This window comes from Phoxinus phoxinus (genome assembly GCF_949152265.1).
Source record: "Phoxinus phoxinus genome assembly, chromosome: 14".
Lineage (NCBI taxonomy): Eukaryota > Metazoa > Chordata > Actinopteri > Cypriniformes > Leuciscidae > Phoxinus > Phoxinus phoxinus.
Genome location: NC_136889.1, coordinates 35,073,901 through 35,101,371, shown reverse-complemented (window position 1 = coordinate 35,101,371; position 27,471 = coordinate 35,073,901). Strand labels below are relative to the sequence as shown.

Sequence of the window (27,471 nt, the reverse complement as noted above, 5' to 3'; positions counted from 1 at the left end):
ACATAAGAGTTTCGGCTAGTATAGGCTATATTGCTCATGATGCCACATCTGTACACATATGAGTCTCGGCTAGTATAGGCTATATTGCTCATGACGCCACATCTGTACACATAAGAGTTTCGGCTAGTATAGGCTATATTGCTCATGACTCCACATCTGTACACATAAGAGTCTCGGCTAGTATAGGCTATATTGCTCATGACTCCACATCTGTACACATAAGAGTCTCGGCTAGTTTAGGTTATATTGCTCATGACGCCACATCTGTACACATAAGAGTCTCGGCTAGTATAGGCTATATTGCTCATGACGCCACATCTGTACACATAAAGAGTCTCGGCTAGTATAGGCTATATTGCTCATGATGCCACATCTGTACACATAAGAGTCTCGGCTAGTATAGGCTATATTGCTCATGACGCCACATCTGTACACATAAGAGTCTCGGCTAGTATAGGCTATATTGCTCATGACGCCACATCTGTACACATAAGAGTTTCGGCTAGTATAGGCTATATTGCTCATGACGCCACATCTGTACACATAAGAGTTTCGGCTAGTATAGGCTATATTGCTCATGATGCCACATCTGTACACATATGAGTCTCGGCTAGTATAGGCTATATTGCTCATGACGCCACATCTGTACACATAAGAGTTTCGGCTAGTATAGGCTATATTGCTCATGACTCCACATCTGTACACATAAGAGTCTCGGCTAGTATAGGCTATATTGCTCATGACTCCACATCTGTACACATAAGAGTCTCGGCTAGTATAGGCTATATTGCTCATGACGCCACATCTGTACACATAAGAGTCTCGGCTAGTATAGGCTATATTGCTCATGACTCCACATCTGTACACATAAGAGTCTCGGCTAGTATAGGCTATATTGCTCATGACGCCACATCTGTACACATAAGAGTCTCGGCTAGTATAGGCTATATTGCTCATGACTCCACATCTGTACACATAAGAGTTTCGGCTAGTATAGGCTATATTGCTCATGACTCCACATCTGTACACATAAGAGTCTCGGCTAGTATAGGCTATATTGCTCATGACGCCACATCTGTACACATAAGAGTCTCGGCTAGTATAGGCTATATTGCTCATGACGCCACATCTGTACACATAAGAGTCTCGGCTAGTATAGGCTATATTGCTCATGATGCCACATCTGTACACATAAGAGTTTCGGCTAGTATAGGCTATATTGCTCATGACTCCACATCTGTACACATAAGAGTCTCGGCTAGTATAGGCTATATTGCTCATGACGCCACATCTGTACACATAAAGAGTCTCGGCTAGTATAGGCTATATTGCTCATGACGCCACATCTGTACACATAAGAGTCTCGGCTAGTATAGGCTATATTGCTCATGATGCCACATCTGTACACATAAGAGTCTCGGCTAGTATAGGCTATATTGCTCATGACGCCACATCTGTACACATAAGAGTCTCGGCTAGTATAGGCTATATTGCTCATGACGCCACATCTGTACACATAAGAGTCTCGGCTAGTATAGGCTATATTGCTCATGACGCCACATCTGTACACATAAGAGTCTCGGCTAGTATAGGCTATATTGCTCATGACGCCACATCTGTACACATAAAGAGTCTCGGCTAGTATAGGCTATATTGCTCATGACGCCACATCTGTACACATAAGAGTCTCGGCTAGTATAGGCTATATTGCTCATGACGCCACATCTGTACACATAAGAGTCTCGGCTAGTATAGGCTATATTGCTCATGATGCCACATCTGTACACATAAGAGTTTCGGCTAGTATAGGCTATATTGCTCATGACTCCACATCTGTACACATAAGAGTCTCGGCTAGTATAGGCTATATTGCTCATGACGCCACATCTGTACACATAAAGAGTCTCGGCTAGTATAGGCTATATTGCTCATGACGCCACATCTGTACACATAAGAGTCTCGGCTAGTATAGGCTATATTGCTCATGATGCCACATCTGTACACATAAGAGTCTCGGCTAGTATAGGCTATATTGCTCATGACGCCACATCTGTACACATAAGAGTCTCGGCTAGTATAGGCTATATTGCTCATGACGCCACATCTGTACTCATAAGAGTCTCGGCTAGTTTAGGCTATATTGCTCATGACGCCACATCTGTACACATAAGAGTCTCGGCTAGTTTAGGCTATATTGCTCATGACGCCACATCTGTACACATAAGAGTCTCGGCTAGTATAGGCTATATTGCTCATGACGCCACATCTGTACACATAAGAGTCTCGGCTAGTATAGGCTATATTGCTCATGATGCCACATCTGTACACATAAGAGTCTCGGCTAGTATAGGCTATATTGCTCATGACGCCACATCTGTACACATAAGAGTCTCGGCTAGTATAGGCTATATTGCTCATGATGCCACATCTGTACACATAAGAGTCTCGGCTAGTATAGGCTATATTGCTCATGACGCCACATCTGTACACATAAGAGTCTCGGCTAGTATAGGCTATATTGCTCATGACGCCACATCTGTACACATAAGAGTCTCGGCTAGTATAGGCTATATTGCTCATGATGCCACATCTGTACACATAAGAGTCTCGGCTAGTATAGGCTATATTGCTCATGACGCCACATCTGTACACATAAGAGTCTCGGCTAGTATAGGCTATATTGCGTGTGAGGATGTTGGTGTTGGAGATTTGTAGCCGTTTCTCACAGCACTTGATATAATTAAACTTTTCAATTTGATGGCGGATCCAGAAAGGTTCAAACGACAATCACCAGTGACGAGATTCACCCGATGTAACATGCAAAAGACTTCGGAGTGGCTACAGGAAAACAGAGACTGCAACCGGCCAATGCGAAAACAGGGATAAATATCGGAAGGACATTGAAGAAATTTGAAGACTTGAAGGTGGCGTGAAGAAATTTCAACGGTTCAATAACAGTAGCGCTTGATCGCTTAATTCCTTCAGTTACGGAGTATGCCACTGAAATACATGTAGTCACGCAATGCTGGTGTTGTTAGCATTAACAATTTGATAAAGTATAATTTGCACGGTTTGACATGATATGATAATCAATCATTAGATGTAATCAGCACGATTTACTGCAATGCTTTTCCCCCTTAGTTGGTCAGAACAACAGTGGATGTTACTTGTTCAGATTACATTTTCTGGTGAAAATTATGTTGGTCATACTTCCCAAAAGTAGAATCTGTGATTCTGAATGCCAGTATGCACACCGGCGCGGTGACATTATAGCCTACAGCCGCACATTCTCCTCGAAACATTGTGTTCATCCGCGCTGTGCCATGCCGAGGCACAACTCACGTAAAGTTGATAATTCCGCGAATAACTGCAATTGCAGATTTCAAACAGAGATGGCGACAGAGGAAACGCTAAGGACTGCCGCTTTAAGATCTAATAAGCTCATTTCAGATTTCTCACAAACACGCATTACAGAAGCAAATCTTTACTTGATTTAGGATTCCTGTCTGATCGTATTTCTGAAGTCAGGAAATGTTAAACTACTCCATCGAGTTAATCTACTCGTATATGTCGCACTGTACACCCCGTTTTTAGGTAATACACTTTCAACTGAATCGGATCACTTCTAGATTACGTTGATCCGAATGTGATTACTTCCGACTGAATAGCTTTAGATTACTTTAGATCTAACTGGATTACTTTGAAATTACTTTGGACCGAATCGGATCAATTTTAGATTACTTTCTACTGAATCAGATTACTTTTAGATTACATTAGGCAGAATCGGATTACTTCTGTCCGAATTTGATCACTTCAAGATTTATCGATTACGCAGATTAAATCCGTTAGTTGAGCAAACAGCTAAACAGAGATAAACAAGATCTGTGCACTTTTAGTTTCAGTGCTGCAGAAATAGAAGTTTTGATAAGCTTGGTAGAAAAGACGAAGTTTATCACTATATTTTATGAGTGTCTCTGATTATTTATCAGTGTTTTGTGGTCAAAGAGCAGCACATCACTGGAGTCTATAAAAGTCTTTCCACCACTAAACATAACTGTAATTCTTCATCTTGCGTTATTAATAGATGTAACGCCGTTCTCAGACATGGCTACTGTAATGTGATTTTACCGGTGTCTTCTACATAAGTTTCCAGTGAGGACACTGAAGACACTGATGCTTCTGTAATACTCTTTTCCTATCGTGAGGAATGTCCTTGTGTAATCGCTGTAGTCCTGAACGAGCTCCCGCCGGAAGCACGACAGGTGTGTACGGTCCGGCTGGTTCTGTGCCTCACCTGTAGAGCCGTGATGCCCTTGCTGCTCCCTGCCATCTTGAAGTCCATGTCTCCGTTGTAATCTTCTATTCCCTTGATTGATAAACACAACAGGATGAAGACCGGCTCTGAGACGCTCTGAGAACCGAAGCTGACGCACACCTACCAGAATATCCGTCAGGAGCCGGTAGTCCTGGATCTCTGACGGCTTCTCAGCGCTGGCCCTGGAGATCAGGCCGATGGCCACGCCGGCTACAGCGGAGGACACGGGCACACCTGAACACACACACCAAACACACACACACACACATGAACACACACACCTGAACACACGCCGGCTACAGCGGAGGACACGGGCACACCTGAACACACACACCAAACACACACACACATGAACACACACACCTGAACACACGCCGGCTACAGCGGAGGACACGGGCACACCTGAACACACACACCAAACACACACACATGAACACACACACCTGAACACACGCCAGCTACAGCGGAGGACACGGGCACACCTGAACACACACACCAAACACACACACATGAACACACACACCTGAACACACACACCAAACACACACACACATGAACACACACACACACACACACATGAACACACACACCTGAACACACACACCTGAACACACACACCAAACACACACACACATGAACACACACACCTGAACACACACCGGCTACAGCGGAGGACACGGGCACACCCGAACACACACACACGAACACACACCCGAACACACACACCTGAACACACACACCAAACACACACACCTGAACACACACACCTGAACACACACACCAAACACACACACCTGAACACACACACCAAACACACACACACATGAACACACACACCTGAACACACACACCAAACACACACACACATGAACACACACACCTGAACACACACCGGCTACAGCGGAGGACACGGGCACACCCGAACACACACACACGAACACACACCCGAACACACACACCTGAACACACACACCAAACACACACACCTGAACACACACACCAAACACACACACACATGAACACACACACCTGAACACACGCCGGCTACAGCGGAAGACACGGGCACACCTGAACACACACACCAAACACACACACCAAACACACACACACACACGAACACACACACCCGAACACACACACCCGAACACACACACCCGAACACACACACACACCCGAACACACACACACACCCGAACACACACACACCCCCGAACACACACCCCCGAACACACACACCCGAACACAACACACCCCCGAACACACACACCCCCGAACACACACACCCCCGAACACACACACCCCCGAACACACACACCCCCGAACACACACACCCCCGAACCAGGGTTATAATCGTTAACGAAAACGAACGAAAAAACGAAAACTAGATGGGAAAAAACATTGTCGTTAACTGAAATAAAAATAAAAACGAGGCAAAACAAAAAAACGATAACTAAATAAAACTGTAATGTGTGGTTGACAAAACTAACTAAAATAAAATAAAATTATAGAGTAAATGTCCTTAGTTTTCGTCTTTGTCTTTCCTTCGACGCTATTTAAAAACACAATTCGCTCAGCTGTGTTTCCTTTCCCTGCTCTCCCTCCGTCTCTCTGTCACTCGCATGCGTGCGCGCGACACACACACACACACACAGTCACACACATAGATATGGTCACACACCCCTCCCCTCCTCTCAAGTCTCCAGAGAACGTCTGTTCGACGCGACGTTGAAGCAAGTTCGCAAAAGGTTGGTATCTCATAAACACCTTTACACAATCACTTACACAATCACACACATAAAAAGTGGTTTACAAATATTTTATATTCTCTGAATATAATGTTCATATGAGAAGCAATTGGGCCTTCTTTAAAAAGTTAACTAGTCGCAAGTTTGAGGTAACTTAAAATGCACTTGTGTTGTCGTTGTCTAACGTTATAACGTTATAAGCTGCAGGGCTGGAATGGTAATCTGGCATTCCGGGCAAATGCCCGATGGACCGACGTACCTTTTGATTCGATACATCTCGGGATTTAATACTTTATTTCTTTTCTTTTTCAACGGCCTTCTGATCTACATTGGCAGCCCATTTGTCCCATCCTTTTTAAGGTTATATTTTGTTTTATTACATGGCTTGGTTGAATTCCAATGTAGAATGCGGTCTGTTATTTCTTGATAACACACCGCTGTCTGCGGAGTATATGACCGTTGCCATGGAAAACAGAGCGTTGCTATATGGACTCACAGAATTCTAACCGTAGACGGAGCGCACTATTTTCTTTGGCGGAAGCTTAGCGGAAGCAATACAATCGTAAACTATCAATAAACTCCTTTTTAAATCAATATTTTGTTTCAAAGTAGTGATTTATTTGATAGGTAGCCATGTAATAAGCGGGATAATGTATAGCGAGTCGGTAGTTATTGGGAATACAACCCCTTCAGGCTGCTCAAGATCCCTCCGCTTCGCGTCGGGCTCCCGATTGCAGCCTGTCGGGGTTGTATTCTCAATAACTACCTCCTCGCTATAACGTTACATTATCCCTTACTTATTACATGGCTCGGTTGAATTCCAATGTAGATTGTATGATGTTTTTGTTGAGTTATTATTACACAATACTTTTTCTGACCTTTTTGAATCTTGCCCCTGACAAATAGCCCATTTTACAAAAAAGACTAAAACTAATACTAAAACTAATTAAAACTAAACTAAAACTAAGCATTTTCAAAAAATAAAAACTAAACTAAACTAGCAAACCCACGCTAGAAACTAATTAAAACTAAACTGAATTTGAAAACACAAAGTTAAAACGAAATAAAAATAAAAACTAATGAATAATGCAAAACTATAATAACCCTGCCCCGAACACACACCCCCGAACACACACCCCCGAACACACACCCCCGAACACACACCCCCGAACACACACCCCCGAACACACACCCCCGAACACACACACCCCCGAACACACACACCCCCGAACACACACCCCCGAACACACACCCCCGAACACACACCCCCGAACACACACACCCCCGAACACACACACCCCCGAACACACACACCCCCGAACACACACACCCCCGAACACACACACCCCCGAACACACACACCCCCGAACACACACCCCCGAACACACACCCCCGAACACACACACCCGAACACACACACCCGAACACACACACCCGAACACACACACCCGAACACACACACCCGAACACACACACACACCCGAACACACACACACCCCCGAACACACACCCCCGAACACACACCCCCGAACACACACACCCGAACACAACACACACACCCGAACACACACCCCCGAACACCCACCCGAACACACACACACCCACCCGAACACACACACACACACCCACCCGAACACACACACACACACACCCACCCGAACACACACACACACACACACCCACCCGAACACACACACACACACCCACCCGAACACACACACACACACACACACCCGAACACACACACACACACACCCAGCCGAACACACACACACACACCCACCCGAACACACACACACACACCCACCCGAACACACACACACACACACACACACCCGAACACACACACACCCCACACACCCGAACACACACACCCGAACACCCACACCCGAACACACACACACACCCGAAAACACACACACACCCACACACCCACCCGAACACACACACACACACAAGCTTTCATTTCTATCCTTGTGAGGACATTCCATAGGCGTAATGGTTTTTATACTGTACAAACTGTATATTCTATCCCCTTACACTGCCCCTATCCCTAAACCTACCCATCACAGGAGACATTCTGCATTTTTACATTTTCAAAAATATATAATTTTGTATGTTTATTAACCCATTCCCCTCATGGGGACTGCTGGCTGGTCCCCACAATGGAGGTGATCTCAGGCTTTACTATCCTTGTGGGGACATTATGGTTCCCACAATGTAATGTATACCAAGTACACCCGAACACACACACACACCCGAACACACACACACACCCGAACACACACACACACCCGAACACACCCCCCCGAACACACACCCCCGAAAACACACCCCCGAACACACACCCCCGAACACACACCCCCGAACACACACACACACCCGAACACACACACACACCCGAACACACACACACCCCCGAACACACACCCCCGAACACACACCCCCGAACACACACCCCCGAACACACACACCCGAACACACACCCCCGAACACACACACCCGAACACAACACACACACCCGAACACCCACCCGAACACACACACACCCACCCGAACACACACACACCCACCCGAACACACACACACCCACCCGAACACACACACACCCACCCGAACACACACACACACACACCCACCCGAACACACACACACACAACCACCCGAACACTAGGGCTGTAGTCAACCAAAGAAATGCTTAGTCGACCAAAGTCCTGTCCTGAGAAACGATCAGTCGACTAAAAAAAAAAAAAAAAAAAAAAAAAAAAAAAAAAAAAAAAACGTGATGTTTTGCATTTTTATTGAACATTATTAAACAATTGTCAGAGCATTTATAAAACAAAAACAAAAAACATCAATAATACATAAAAATATAATAATAATAAAATTCTTTGAAAATTAAAAAAGCAGGCAAATACTGAGACCCCCCAAGTATCTGTACTTCTACTTGAGTACGAGAAGTGAGACGGACTATTTTCTTTAGCGGAAGCAATATAAACTCCTTTTTAAATCAATATTTTGTGTCAAATTATTTATTTATTTGGTAGGTATTTATGTAATAAGCGGGATAATGTAGAGTTTGTCTTATATGTGCTTCATGAGGCACACACGCGCGCGGTTTCTTGCTCTCTCTCCCTCTGTCATGCACGCGCTACGCGGTTTGAAGCACAGTCTCTGTCTCGCGGGCTCGCTTTAGATTCCGGGAGAAACTTTTTGCGGCCATCAGTGAGCTATATATTTAATATAATTATACCTCTATTCCTTAGTGAGCGCGAAGCAGCAGTGCAGCCAGCCACAGGTGCGGTTCCCGAGTGTTGTGTTGTTCTACGTGGTGCGCTAAACTCTGACGCTGTTACAAAATAGCCTAAATTAAAGCATTTAAAGTTGGGGATAAAACATGTGCTAATTATATTTAGAATACAGTAATATATAACTGCTTATAAAGGAATAAATATCAAGGAGTAAAATCAATGAAAATTTCTTTATTGGTGAAAAAAAAAAAAAAAAAAAATTATGCAACTGGTCGACCAATGAGAATGTCAGTCGACCAAGACGGCATCGACCGATTAGTCGACTAAACGACTAAAGTTGACAGCCCTACCGAACACACACACACACACACACCCACCCGAACACACACACACCCACCCGAACACACACACACACCCACCCGAACACACACACACACACCCACCGAACACACACACACACCCAGCCGAACACACACACACACACCCACCCGCACACACACACACACACCCACCCGAACACACACACACACACACCCCACACACCCGAACACACACACACACACCCAAACACACCCACCCGAACACACACACACACACACCCACCCACCCAAACACCCACACCCGAACACCCACACCCGAACACCCACACCCGAACACCCACACCCGAATACACACACCCGAACACAACACACACACCCGAACACACACCCCCGAACACCCACCCGAACACACACACACCCACCCGAACACACACACACACACCCACCCACCCGAACACACACACACACACCCACCCGAACACACACACACACACCCACCCGAACACACACACACACACCCACCCGAACACACACACACACCCGAACACACACACACACCCACCCGAACACACACACACACACACACACACACACCCGAACACACACACCCACCCGAACACACACACACACACCCACCCGAACACACACACACACACACACACCCGAACACACACACACACACCCACCCGAACACACACACACACACACACACCCGAACACACACACACACACCCGAACACACACACACCCACCCGAACACACACACACACACCCACCCGAACACACACACACACACCCAGCCGAACACACACCCAGCCGAACACACACACACACACCCACCCGAACACACACACACACACCCACCCGAACACACACACACACACCACCCGAACACACACACCCCACACACCCGAACACCCACACCCGAACACACACACCCGAACACACACACCCGAACACACACACCCGAACACACACACCCGAACACACACACCCGAACACACACACCCGAACACACACACACACCCACCCGAACACACACACACACACACCCACCCGAACACCCACACCCGAACACCCACACCCACACACACACCCACCCGAACACACACACCCGAACACACACACCCGAACACAACACACACACACCCGAACACAACACACACACACCCGAACACACACACACACCCGAACACACACACACACCCGAACACACACACACACACCCGAACACACACACACACACACCCGAACACACACACACACACACCCGAACACACCCACACACCCGAACACACACACACACCCGAACACACACACACACACCCGAACACACACCCCCGAACACACACCCCCGAACACACACACCCGAACACACACACACACCCGAACACACACACACACCCGAACACACACACACACCCGAACACACACACACACCCGAACACACACACACACACACCCGAACACACACACACACCCGAACACACACACACACCCGAACACACACACACACCGGAACACACACACACACCCGAACACACACAAACACACACCCACCCGAACACACACACACACACACCCGAACACACACACACACCCGAACACACACACACACACACACACACCCGAACACACACACACACACCCCACACACCCGAACACACACACCCGAACACCCACACCCGAACACACACACACACCCGAACACACACACACACCCACCCGAACACACACCCCCGAACACACACCCCCGAACACACACCCCCGAACACACACCCCCGAACACACACCCCCGAACACACACCCCCGAACACACACACACCCACCCGAACACACACACACCCACCCGAACACACACACACCCACCCACCCGAACACACACACACACACCCACCCGAACACACACACACACACCCACCCGAACACACACACACACACCCACCCGAACACACACACACACACCCACCCGAACACACACACACACACCCACCCGAACACACACACACCCACCCGAACACACACACACACACACACACCCGAACACACACACACACACCCACCCGAACACACACACCCACCCGAACAAACACACACACACCCAGCCGAACACACACACACACACACCCACCCGAACACACACACACACCCACCCGAACACACACACACACACACCCACCCGAACACACACACACACACACACACACACCCGAACACACACACACCCACCCGAACACACACACACACACCCACCCGAACACACACACACACACCCAGCCGAACACACACCCAGCCGAACACACACACACCCGAACACACACACACACACCCACCCGAACACACACACACACACCCACCCGAACACACACACCCCACACACCCGAACACCCACACCCGAACACACACACACCCGAACACACACACCCGAACACACACACCCGAACACACACACCCGAACACACACACACACACCCACCCGAACACACACACACACACACACCCACCCGAACACCCACACCCGAACACCCACACCCACACCCACACACACACACACCCGAACACACACACACCCGAACACACACACCCGAACACAACACACACACACCCGAACACACACACACACCCGAACACACACACACACCCGAACACACACACACACCCGAACACACACACACACACCCGAACACACACACACACACCCGAACACACCCACACACCCGAACACACACACACACCCGAACACACACACACACCCCCGAACACACACACACACCCCCGAACACACACCCCCGAACACACACCCCCGAACACACACCCCCGAACACACACCCCCGAACACACACCCCCGAACACACACCCCCGAACACACACCCCCGAACACACACACCCGAACACACACACACACCCGAACACACACACACACACCCGAAACACACACACACACACACCCGAACACACACACACACACACCCGAACACACACACACACCCGAACACACACACACACCCGAACACACACAAACACACACCCACCCGAACACACACACACACACACACCCGAACACACACACACACACACACCCGAACACACACACACACCTGAACACACACACACACCCGAACACACACACACACCCGAACACACACAAACACACACCCACCCGAACACACACACACACACCCGAACACCCACACCCGAACACACACACACACCCGAACACACACACACACCCACCCGAACACACACCCCCGAACACACACCCCCGAACACACACACACCCACCCGAACACACACACACCCACCCGAACACACACACACCCACCCACCCGAACACACACACACCCACCCACCCGAACACACACACACACACCCACCCGAACACACACACACCCACCCGAACACACACACACACCCGAACACACACACACACACACGAACACACACACCCGAACACACACACCCGAACACACACACACCCGAACACACACACACCCGAACACACACACACCCGAACACACACACACCCCCGAACACACACCCCCGAACACACACCCCCGAACACACACCCCCGAACACACACCCCCGAACACACACCCCCGAACACACACCCCCGAACACACACCCGCGAACACACACCCGCGAACACAGACACACCCGAACACACACACACCCGAACACACACACACCCGAACACACACACACCCGAACACACACACACCCGAACACACACACACACCCGAACACACACACACCCGAACACACACACACCCGAACACACACACACCCGAACACACACACACACCCGAACACACACACACACCCGAACACACACACACACCCGAACACACACACACCCGAACACACACACACCCGAACACACACACACCCGAACACACACACACCCGAACACACACACACCCGAACACACACACACCCGAACACACACACACCCGAACACACACACACCCGAACACACACACACCCGAACACACACACACCCGAACACACACACACCCGAACACACACACACCCGAACACACACACACACCCGAACACACACACACACCCGAACACACACACACACCCGAACACACACACACACCCGAACACACACACACCCCCGAACACACACCCCCGAACACACACCCCCGAACACACACCCCCGAACACACACCCCCGAACACACACCCCCGAACACACACAACCGAACACACACAACCGAACACACACCCGAATGCGCCCCTTCGGAGGGAGGGGCTTCAGAGACAGGAATCAACAGGTTTAAACATTACACTGCTGTCATGTGATCATACCTGCGTCCATGAGCGCTAGACTCCCGCCACACACCGACGCCATCGAGGAGGATCCTGCAACACACACACACTCAGGACAGGCTCATACAGACGGCTGAGAGGAGTGTGTGTGTGTGTGTGTGTGTGTGTGTGTGTGTGTGTGTGTGTGTGTGTGTGTGTGTGTGTGTGTGTGTGTGTGTGTGTGAACCCACCGTTGGACTCCAGCACCTCAGACGTCACGCGGATGGTGAAGGGAAAGTCTGCAGGAATGACGGGTCTCAAAGCTTTCTCTGCCAGCGCTCCTGATGTCACACACACACACACACACACACACACACACAGTGATGAGATCCAGAGGAGAACCAGCGTAGGTTCACACACACACACACACACACACACACACACACACACTCACCGTGGCCGAGCTCGCGCCGGTTCGTTCCTCCCATCCTCCCGATCTCATTGGTGGCGTACGGAGGAAACTGAAAGAAACGCTCAGTGAGAGAGAGTCTTCCAGCCTGAGCTAAACCCGCCCGCCAGCCTCACTCACCTCATAGTGCAGCAGGAAGTTCTTGTCTTTCACTCCACTGGAAGAGAACACACACACAACTGAACACACTGACACACACACATAACTGAACACACTGACACACACACACAACTGAACACACACACAACTGAACACACTAACACACACAACTGAACACAACACAACTGAACACACACACACACAAGTGAACACACACACACACACACACACACACACACACAACTGAACACACTGACCAACACACACACAACTGAACACACTGACCAACACACACACATAACTGAACACACTGACCAACACACACACACAACTGAACACACTGACCAACACACACACACAACTGAACACACTGACCAACACACACAACTGAACACACACACACACAACTGAACACACACACACACACACACAACTGAACACACACACACACACAACTGAACACACTGACCAACACACACACAACTGAACACACTGACCAACACACACACAACTGAACACACTGACCAACACACACACAACTGAACACACTAACACACACACACAACTGAACACACACACACAACTGAACACACACACACAACTGAACACACTGACCAACACACACAACTGAACACACAACTGAACACACACACAACTGAACACACACACAACTGAACACACACACAACTGAACACACTGACCAACACACACAACTGAACACACACACACACACACACAACTGTACACACTGACCAACACACACACACACACAACTGAACACACTAGCACACACACACAACTGAACACACACACACACACAACTGAACACACTGACCAACACACACACACAACTGAACACACTATCACACACACAACTGAACACACTAACACACACAACTGAACACACTAACACACACAACTGAACACACTAACACACACAACTGAACACACACACACACACACAACTGAACACACTGACCAACACACACAACTGAACACACACACACACAACTGAACACACTGACCAACACACACACACAACTGAACACACTGACCAACACACACACACACACACAACTGAACACACTGACCAACACACACAACTGAACACACACAACTGAACACACTGACCAACACACACAACTGAACACACACACACACACAACTGAACACACACACACACACACAACTGAACACACTGACCAACACACACACACAACTGAACACACTGACCAACACACACAACTGAACACACACACTCACAACTGAACACACACACACACACACAACTGAACACACACACACACAACTGAACACACTGACCAACACACACACAACTGAACACACTGACCAACACACACACAACTGAACACACTAACACACACACACAACTGAACACACACACACAACTGAACACACACACACAACTGAACACACACACACAACTGAACACACACACACAACTGAACACACACACACAACTGAACACACTGACCAACACACACAACTGAACACACACACACACACACACACACACACAACTGAACACACACACAACTGAACACACACAACTGAACACACTGACCAACACACACAACTGAACACACACACACACACACACACAACTGTACACACTGACCAACACACACACACACACACACAACTGAACACACTAGCACACACACACAACTGAACACACACACACACACACACACACACAACTGAACACACTGACCAACACACACACACAACTGAACACACTATCACACACACAACTGAACACACTAACACACACAACTGAACACACTAACACACACAACTGAACACACTAACACACACAACTGAACACACTAACACACACAACTGAACACACTAACACACACAACTGAACACACACACACACACACACACAACTGAACACACTGACCAACACACACAACTGAACACACACACACACACACACACACAACTGAACACACACACACACAACTGAACACACTGACCAACACACACACACAACTGAACACACTGACCAACACACACACACAACTGAACACACTGACCAACACACACAACTGAACACACACAACTGAACACACTGACCAACACACACAACTGAACACACACACACACAACTGAACACACACACACACACACAACTGAACACACTGACCAACACACACACACAACTGAACACACTGACCAACACACACAACTGAACACACACACACACAACTGAACACACACACACACACACAACTGAACACACTGACCAACACACACACAACTGAACACACTGACCAACACACACACAACTGAACACACTGACCAACACACACACAACTGAACACACTAACACACACACACAACTGAACACACACACACAACTGAACACACACACACAACTGAACACACTGACCAACACACACAACTGAACACACACACACACACACACACACACACACACAACTGAACACACACACAACTGAACACACACACAACTGAACACACACAACTGAACACACTGACCAACACACACAACTGAACACACACACACACACACACAACTGTACACACTGACCAACACACACACACACACACACACAACTGAACACACTAGCACACACACACAACTGAACACACACACACACACACACACACACACAACTGAACACACTGACCAACACACACACACAACTGAACACACTATCACACACACAACTGAACACACTAACACACACAACTGAACACACTAACACACACAACTGAACACACTAACACACACAACTGAACACACTAACACACACAACTGAACACACACACACACACACAACTGAACACACTGACCAACACACACAACTGAACACACACACACACACACACACAACTGAACACACACACACACACAACTGAACACACTGACCAACACACACACACAACTGAACACACTGACCAACACACACACACAACTGAACACACTGACCAACACACACAACTGAACACACTGACCAACACACACAACTGAACACACACAACTGAACACACTGACCAACACACACAACTGAACACACACACACACACACACACAACTGAACACACACACACACACAACTGAACACACTGACCAACACACACACACAACTGAACACACTAACACACACACAACTGAACACACTAACACACACACAACTGAACACACTAACACACACACAACTGAACACACTAACACACAACTGAACACACTAACACACACAACTGAACACACTAACACACACAACTGAACAGACACACAACTGAACACACTAACACACAACTGAACACACACAACTGAACACACACAACTGAACACACACAACTGAACACACACAACTGAACACACACAACTGAACACACACAACTGAACACACACAACTGAACACACTAGCACACACAAAACTGAACACACACACAACTGAACACACTGACCAACACACACACACACAACTGAACACACACACACAACTGAACACACTGACCAACACACACACAACTGAACACACACAACTGAACACACTAACACACACAACTGAACACACTAACACACACAACTGAACACACACACAAACACACACACACACACACACAACTGAACACACTAACACACACACAAACACACACAACTGAACACACTAACACACACACAACTGAACACACTAACACACACACAACTGAAGACACACACACACACAACTGAACACACACATACACAACTGAACACACTAACACACACAACTGAACACACTAACACACACAACTGAACACACTAACACACACATAACTGAACACACTGACCAACACACACACACAACTGAACACACTGACCAACACACACACACACACACAACTGAACACACTGACCAACACACACACACAAATGAACACACTGACCAACACACACACAACTGAACACACTGACCAACACACAACTGAACACACTGACCAACACACACACACACAACTAAACACACTAACACACACACACACACACACACACACACACACACACACACAACTGAACACACTAACCCACACACACACACACACACACAACTGAACAGTAACCCACACACACACACACAACTGAACACACATCAGACACCGCTAGCGGAGCAGAGAACACTGACCAACACACACACAACTGAACACACACACACAACTGAACACAGTAACCCACACACACAACTGAACACAGTAACCCACACACACAACTGAACACACTGACCAACACACACACAACTGAACACAGTAACCCACACACACAACTGAACACACTGACCAACACACACACAACTGAACACAGTAACCCACACACACAACTGAACACACTGACCAACACACACACAACTGAACACACTAACACACACAACTGAACACACTAACCCACACACACAACTGAACAGTAACCCACACACACAACTGAACACACACACACACACACACACACACACACACACACACAACTGAACACAGTAACCCACACACACAACTGAACACACTAACCCACACACACACACACACAACTGAACACACTAACACACACACACAACTGAACACACATCAGACTCCGCTAGCGGAGCAGAGAACACTGACCAACACACACACAACTGAACACAGTAACCCACACACACAACTGAACACACTGACCAACACACACACAACTGAACACAGTAACCCACACACACAACTGAACACACTGACCAACACACACACACAACTGAACACACTAACACACACGTGTGTGTGTGTTCAGTTGTGTGTGTGGGTCAGTGTTCTCTGCTCCGCTAGCGGTGTCTGATGTGTGTTCAGTTGTGTGTGTTAGTGTGTTCAGTTGTGTGTGTGTGTGGGTTACTAACACACACAACTGAACACAGTCAACACCCTTGCCTCATTTAGTATACGTTCATAAACAGTGTGTGTGTGTGTGTGTGTGTGAGTGTGTGTGTAACACCTTTAAATCATGTGTTTGCGTGTGTTACTGACCTGAGCGCTGTGGTGATCACGTCGGTCTTCAGACTGGACTCCAGCGAGTCAAAGGTCACCGAGCACAGCACCTGCACACACATTCACTGACTGTAACCAATAACCATGTGATCTAGCGTGTGCTGCACCATGTGATCTAGCGTGTGCTGCACCGTGTGATCTAGCGTGTGCTGTACCGTGTGATCTAGCGTGTGCTGCACCATGTGATCTAGCGTGTGCTGCACCATGTGATCTAGCGTGTGCTGCACCATGTGATCTAGCGTGTGCTGCACCATGTGATCTAGCGTGTGCTGCACCATGTGATCTAGCGTGTGCTGCACCATGTGATCTAGCGTGTGATCTAGCGTGTGCTGCACCATGTGATCTAGCGTGTGCTGTACCGTGTGATCTAGCGTGTGCTGCACCGTGTGATCTAGCGTGTGCTGCACCGTGTGATCTAGCGTGTGCTGCACCGTGTGATCTAGCGTGTGCTGCACCGTGTGATCTAGCGTGTGCTGCACCGTGTGATCTAGCGTGTGCTGCACCATGTGATCTAGCGTGTGCTGCACCATGTGATCTAGCGTGTGCTGCACCGTGTGATCTAGCGTGTGCTGCACCGTGTGATCTAGCGTGTGCTGTACCTTGTGATCTAGCGTGTGCTGCACCGTGTGATCTAGCGTGTGCTGCACCATGTGATCTAGCGTGTGCTGTACCGTGTGATCTAGCGTGTGCTGCATCGTGTGATCTAGCGTGTGCTGCACCGTGTGATCTAGCGTGTGCTGCACCGTGTGATCTAGCGTGTGCTGTACCGTGTGATCTAGCGTGTGCTGCATCGTGTGATCTAGCGTGTGCTGCACCGTGTGATCTAGCGTGTGCTGCACCGTGTGATCTAGCGTGTGCTGCACCATGTGATCTAGCGTGTGCTGCACCATGTGATCTAGCGTGTGCTGCACCATGTGATCTAGCGTGTGCTGCACCATGTGATCTAGCGTGTGCTGCACCGTGTGATCTAGCGTGTGCTGCACCATGTGATCTAGCGTGTGCTGCACCATGTGATCTAGCGTGTGCTGCACCATGTGATCTAGCGTGTGCTGCACCAAGTGATCTAGCGTGTGCTGCACCATGTGATCTAGCGTGTGCTGTACCGTGTGATCTAGCGTGTGCTGTACCGTGTGATCTAGCGTGTGCTGTACCGTGTGATCTAGCGTGTTAACTAGTGTGTGCTGCACAGCAGGGGTCACCAAACTCGGTCCTGGAGGGCCCGCTGTCCTGCAGATTTTAAAAACTCTTTGGTGACCCCTGCTCTACAGTGTGATCTAGCACGTAGCGTGTGCTGTGGCGTGTGATCTGGCGTGTAGTGTGTGATCTGGCGTGTAGCGTGTGCTGTGGCGTGTGATCTGGTGTGTAGCGTGTGCTGTGGCGTGTGATCTGGCGTGTAGCGTGTGCTGTGGCGTGTGATCTGGCGTGTAGCGTGTGCTGTGGCGTGTGATCTGGTGTGTAGCGTGTGATCTGGCGTGTAGCGTGTGCTGTGGCGTGTGATCTGGCGTGTAGCGTGTGCTGTGGCGTGTGATCTGGCGTGTAGCGTGTGCTGTGGCGTGTGATCTGGTGTGTAGCGTGTGCTGTGGCGTGTGATCTGGCGTGTAGCGTGTGCTGTGGCGTGTGATCTGGCGTGTATCGTGTGATCTGGCGTGTATCGTGTGATCTGGCGTGTAGCGTGTGATCTGGCGTGTAGCGTGTGATCTGGCGTGTAGCGTGTGATCTGGCGTGTAGCGTGTGATCTGGCGTGTAGCGTGTGCTGTGGCGTGTGATCTGGCGTGTAGCGTGTGCTGTGGCGTGTGATCTGGCGTGTAGCGTGTGCTGTGGCGTGTGATCTGGCGTGTAGCGTGTGCTGTGGCGTGTAGCGTGTGATCTGGTGTGTAGCGTGTGATGTGGCGTGTGATCTGGCGTGTAGCGTGTGCTGTGGCGTGTGATCTGGCGTGTAGCGTGTGATCTGGCGTGTAGCGTGTGATCTGGCGTGTGATCTGGCGTGTAGCGTGTGATCTGGCGTGTAGCGTGTGATCTGGCGTGTGATCTGGCGTGTAGCGTGTGATCTGGCGTGTAGCGTGTGATCTGGCGTGTGATCTGGCGTGTAGCGTGTGATCTGGCGTGTAGCGTGTGCTGTGGCGTGTGATCTGGCGTGTAGCGCGTGCTGTGGCGTGTGATCTGGCGTGTAGCGTGTGATCTGGCGTGTAGCGCGTGCTGTGGCGTGTGATCTGGCGTGTAGCGCGTGCTGTGGCGTGTGATCTGGTGTGTAGCGTGTGATCTGGCGTGTAGCGTGTGCTGTGGCGTGTGATCTGGCGTGTAGCGTGTGCTGACCTGTGTCTGACCCCTCTGGAAGAGAGCCGAGCCGTGGAGTGGCTTAAACATGTCCACCTCGCAGGAGATGTTGCGTAGAGACGTGAGATCTCTTCCGTCACACCTGTCACATGACGCAAGAGTACCTGTCACATGACTCACCAACATTAGCACTTACATTGAGAGCTTGAGTATGACGTTACCGTCTGTATTCATGAAGAACCAGATTCCTGAAGATCTCTCTCGAGACGCAGTTGAAGGCCTCCACCACCTCAAACGTCTCCGCCTGCGGGAACTTCTCTGCACACATCAGACAGCATCAGCGTTACACAGCGTCACACACCAACCAGAACCGCTGATGAACGAGCGTGTCCGTCACACACCTCTGATCTGCTCCTCGGCCTCCAGACGGATCTTATTAACCGCTTCATCCCTGGATATCTGAGGAAACATGCAATTAAACAATTAAATCTTCCTCGAGATAATTTACTCTCGTCATCCAAGATGTTCATGTCTTTCTTTCTTCAGTGGAAGAGAAGGTGTGTGAGGAACACACTCCAGATGTTCTCCATATAGTGACTTCAATGGTCCAGCGGGTCGAAGGTCCAGATGTGAGTTTCAGCTTCAAAGTCTCTCACGATCCAGCCGAGGAATAAGAGTCTCATCTCGACAAACCAGCGGACATTTTATAACAAAATAAACATTTATATACTTTTATCCACTAATGCTGGTCTTGCACGTCCACGACACCACGCATTACGTAATCACATGGAAAGGTCAGCTGGTCACCTGATGTAGGCGGAAAATGTAGGGTTTTCTCCATCTAATTTCCTCTTCAGAAATCATTGTTTTACCTTTTTTTTTTTTTTTTTTTTAAATGGTGTCTTTGCACTTTCCCTTTATAAACACTGGGTCTGTTCTTCCGCCGACGTCACGCTTGACCTTTCAACCTGATTACGTAATGTGTGTCGCATCACAGCCAGTGCAAGACCAGCATTAGTGGTTAAAAGTATATAATGTTTTACTATTTATAAAATGTCCGCTGGTTTGTCTAGATGAGACTCTTATTCCTCGGCTGGATCGTGAGAGACTTTGAAGCTGAAACTCACATCTGGACCTTCGACCCGCTGGACCATTGAAGTCACTATATGGAGAACATCTGGAGTGTGTTCCTCACAAACCTGCATTTCTGTTCCACTGAAGACAGACACACATGAACATCTGGGATGACGAGAGTAGATCATCAGGACATTTTAATTCTGAAGTGAACTGCTCCTGTAATACCACGAGATCAGACGCTGTGTGCTGACCCTCACCTTGTCATGTGTGAAGTCTGTAAATTCAGCGTAGATCTGAGCAGACGTCAACCTGAGGAAAAAGCAGCCAATCAAACGCTGACGTGTGTCACGAGGAATTACATACAATGGCCATAAACTCAATAGTCACTCTAGAGAGGCTCATTATGACTAATATATGCACTACATTACATATTTATGAGGGATGCGCGATATATCGGCCACCATATCGTATCGGCAGTTTTAATGTTATCGTTATGATAAGAAAATTTGGTGTATTAAATAATAAATAGATAATTATTATAAATGGATAATACGATAATGTATTTCCTTCAGCTGAGACACTTCAGATACGCTCTGTTCAACGTGACGGTTCTGAACTGCTTGAAATATGATTGGAATCACTTCAAAAAAGAAAAAATACAGTTCATGTGCAACGTGTGTTCATATCGGCTACATAACATCATGAGAACGGTATAATTGTGTGTTTGGGACATGGATTTTAATGGTGAGACTTTTGTTTTTGTAATCAGGCTCTCATAAATTACATACAAATGTGGATTTAGATTTATCCGCCAATATATCAGTTATCGGCTTTCAAATATAAAGAATTATCGGTTTCGGCCAAAATGTTAATATCGGTGCATCCCTTATATTTATTATATTTTTAAATGAACTGTTCTTTAATATTTACTGTATGTTGGAATAAACCATGAAAACAAGTGTGTATTGCAGCAAATGAAACAAATTTGAATCGAATTGTGAAATGTGTGTCAATGCCTAACAAACACAGCGCAGGTTTAAGGGTCGGTGTCATGAAGCTCATATTTCACCCCCATGTAAATGAAGAACTGGTTTAGCCTCACATCCGTGTGAAGTCCACCATCTCGGCGGAGGCGGTGAAGAGCTTGGCGGGAGAGCGCTTGACCACTCTCAGCTCGCGGCTCATCTGCTGGATGGCCTGGATGATCAGCTGTGTGTGTTTGACCCCCAGCTTCACCGCGTGACTGAAGTCCTGCTGCAGGACGTTCTCTGCCGCGGCCTCGATCATCACTACACACACACACACATCAGACACGAGCACGGCATCATGGGTAACGCTGAGCTCTGAGAATCTCACACACCCACTTGGCTGGCCGGCGCTCCTGCGATCACGAGGTTCAGCGAGCTCCTGTTCATCTCCGAGCGCGAGGGGTTCACGAGGAACTCTCCGTCCACCAGCCCGACGCGCACCGCACCTGAACCCAGCCACAGCGGTCACACACACACACACACACACACACACACGCACACACACCTGTACCAGTGCTGGACTCACCGATGGGGCCGTTCCAGGGAATATCAGACAGAGCCAGAGCCGCAGACGCTGAGAGACAAACACCATCAGACTCCGACACACACACACACACACACAACAGAAGAGTCACCGTCACAGAGACTCATACCTCCATTAATGGCCAGAACATCCGGGTCGTTGACTCCATCCGCGGCGAGTATGTTACACAGCACCTTCAGCACACACACACACACACACACACACACACACACACACTGAGTGCAGATACAGGACTGACGGGGATCTGAGAGGTGTCGTGATCACATTCAGAGGGGTCAGAAACACAGAAACACTGCTGAAGAAAGGTTGTGTCCAAAATGACACACTATGTACTCTAGCGTTAGTGTATGAATTTCAGATGGTCATATTGCAATAATCTGAAAGTCCCGCCCCCTTGATCTACAGAATTAAACAGCGACTGTTGAGAGCATGAAGCGTCCAACACTCGATTGATTAAAGGTGACAGTACGCCCCTTTGCACAAGATGTAATATAAATCTATGGTTTTGTGTGTGTCCCTTTAAATGCAAATGAGCTTTAGCTCCGCCTCCGTTCAGAAGAGGGCGGAGCTTCAGAAACTCTGGTAATAACAGAACGGGCCGATCTCACTCATCCAGAATCCCAGAGTAACCAGCAGCTCGGGGAGTCACTGTTGTCGTGCCGTGTGTAAACGTGCAGATTAAGGGCCGGTAATATTATAATAAATCCTCTTCATACGTCAGAAGGGAAGCTAAATATTTTTTTACATGCTTGCAGAGAAAGGCTCACCAGAACGAAGTTACTGGGTTTCACGTTTTCTGGGTCGGTAGAAGCACCGGGACCGATTACACACTTACACACGGGGAAAGTCCGTGATATGACTTTAACAGCACAAAACCTCACAGAACATCTTGAGCATCAGTGTTTCTGTGTTTCTGTGTTTCTGTGTTCCTGACTCAGTGACTACAGCTCCTGCATGAGATCTGACGAGCCACACCTGTGTGTCATAGAAGTATCCGGCGGGAAACAGCGGCCTGATGGAGCGATCTGCACACACACAGGCAATGCATTAGCTAGTGAGTGAGAGAGAGAGTGAGAGAGTGAGTGTGTAAGTGAGAGTGAGTGAGTGTGTGTGTGTGTGTAAGTGTGAGAGTGAATGAGTGTGTGTGTAAGTGAGAGAGTGAGTGAGTGTGTGTGTGTGTAAGTGAGAGAGTGAGTGAGTGTGTGTGTAAGTGAGAGAGTGAGTGAGTGTGTGTGTGTGTAAGTGAGAGAGTGAGTGAGTGTGTGTAAGTGAGAGAGTGAGAGAGTGAGTGAGTGAGTGTGTGTGTGTGTGTAAGTGAGAGAGTGAGTGAGTGTGTGTGTGTGTGTGTAAGTGAGAGAGTGAGTGAGTGTGTGTGTGTGTGTGTGTAAGTGAGAGAGTGAGTGAGTGTGTGTGTGTGTGTGTAAGTGAGAGAGTGAGTGAGTGTGTGTGTAAGTGAGAGAGTGAATGAGTGTGTGTGTGTGTAAGTGAGAGAGTGAGTGAGTGAGTGAGTGTGTGTAAGTGAGAGAGTGAGAGAGTGAGTGAGTGTGTGTGTGTGTAAGTGAGAGAGTGAGTGAGTGTGTGTAAGTGAGAGAGTGAGAGAGTGAGTGAGTGAGTGTGTGTGTGTGTGTAAGTGAGAGAGTGAGTGAGTGTGTGTGTGTGTGTGTAAGTGAGAGAGTGAGTGAGTGTGTGTGTAAGTGAGAGAGTGAATGAGTGTGTGTGTGTGTAAGTGAGAGAGTGAGTGAGTGAGTGAGTGTGTGTAAGTGAGAGAGTGAGAGAGTGAGTGAGTGTGTGTGTGTGTAAGTGAGAGAGTGAGTGAGTGTGTGTGTAAGTGAGAGAGTGAGTGAGTGAGTGTGTGTGTAAGTGAGAGAGTGAGTGTGTGTGAGTGAGTGTGTGTGTGAGAGTGTGTGTGTAAGTGTGTGAGTGAGTGTGTGTGTGTGTGTGTGTGTGTGTGTGTGTGAGTGAGTGTGTGTGTTTGTGTGAGAGAGAGTGAGTGTGTGTGTGAGACAGGGTTATAATCGTTAACGAAAACGAACGAAAAAACGAAAACTAGATGGGAAAAAACATTGTCGTTAACTGAAATAAAAATAAAAACGAGGCAAAACAAAAAAACGATAACTAAATAAAACTGTAATGTGTGGTTGACAAAACTAACTAAAATAAAATAAAATTATAGAGTAAATGTCCTTAGTTTTCGTCTTTGTCAATGTCTTTCCTTCGACGCTATTTAAAAACACGCAGAGAATTCGCTCAGCTGTGTTTCCTTTCCCTGCTCTCCCTCCGTCTCTCTGTCACTCGCATGCATGCGCGCGACACACACACACACACAGTCACACACACACACACACACCCCTCCCCTCCTCTCAAGTCTCCAGAGAACGTCTGTTCGACGCGACGTTGAAGCAAGTTCGCAAAAGGTTGGTATCTCATAAACACCTTTACACAATCACTTACACAATCACACACATAAAAAGTGGTTTACAAATATTTTATATTCTCTGAATATAATGTTCATATGAGAAGCAATTGGGCCTTCTTTAAAAAGTTAACTAGTCGCAATTTGAGGTAACTTAAAATGCACTTGTGTTGTCGTTGTCTAACGTTATAACGTTATAAGCTGCAGGGCTGGAATGGTAATCTGGCATTCCGGGCAAATGCCCGATGGACCGACGTACCTTTTGATTCGATACATCTCGGGATTTAATACTTTATTTCTTTTCTTTTTCAACGGCCTTCTGATCTACATTGGCAGCCAATTTATATTTTGTTTTATTACATGGCTTGGTTGAATTCCAATGTAGAATGCGGTCTGTTATTTCTTGATAACACACCGCTGTCTGCGGAGTATATGACCGTTGCCATGGAAAACAGAGCGTTGCTATATGGACTCACAGAATTCTAACCGTAGACGGAGCGCACTATTTTCTTTGGCGGAAGCTTAGCGGAAGCAATACAATCGTAAACTATCAATAAATTCTTTTTTAAATCAATATTTTGTTTCAAAGTAGTGATTTATTTGATAGGTAGCCATGTAATAAGCGGGATAATGTATAGCGAGT

At 48.0% G+C, this 27,471-nt stretch overlaps 1 protein-coding gene across 1 annotated transcript in view; it reads right to left on the bottom strand.

Moving 5' to 3' along the window:
* Positions 1-4,195: 4,195 nt before the first annotated feature.
* Positions 4,196-27,471, bottom strand: part of pnpt1 (polyribonucleotide nucleotidyltransferase 1) — a gene marked incomplete at its 3' end in the record, with an annotated part of 32,040 nt that continues 8,764 nt past the window's right edge. Inside the window, exons 6-21 of the mRNA XM_079635350.1 lie at positions 25,391-25,440; positions 24,525-24,588; positions 24,398-24,445; positions 24,204-24,317; positions 23,946-24,132; positions 23,101-23,152; positions 22,168-22,225; positions 21,988-22,084; positions 21,806-21,908; positions 19,472-19,542; positions 14,474-14,510; positions 14,339-14,405; positions 14,136-14,225; positions 13,945-13,998; positions 4,440-4,549; positions 4,196-4,366 (exon numbers count right to left, since the gene is read on the bottom strand). Of these exons, the coding sequence (XP_079491476.1) occupies positions 4,196-4,366; positions 4,440-4,549; positions 13,945-13,998; positions 14,136-14,225; positions 14,339-14,405; positions 14,474-14,510; positions 19,472-19,542; positions 21,806-21,908; positions 21,988-22,084; positions 22,168-22,225; positions 23,101-23,152; positions 23,946-24,132; positions 24,204-24,317; positions 24,398-24,445; positions 24,525-24,588; positions 25,391-25,440 (1,373 nt within the window). The remainder of the gene's footprint in view (positions 4,367-4,439; positions 4,550-13,944; positions 13,999-14,135; positions 14,226-14,338; positions 14,406-14,473; positions 14,511-19,471; positions 19,543-21,805; positions 21,909-21,987; positions 22,085-22,167; positions 22,226-23,100; positions 23,153-23,945; positions 24,133-24,203; positions 24,318-24,397; positions 24,446-24,524; positions 24,589-25,390; positions 25,441-27,471) is intronic.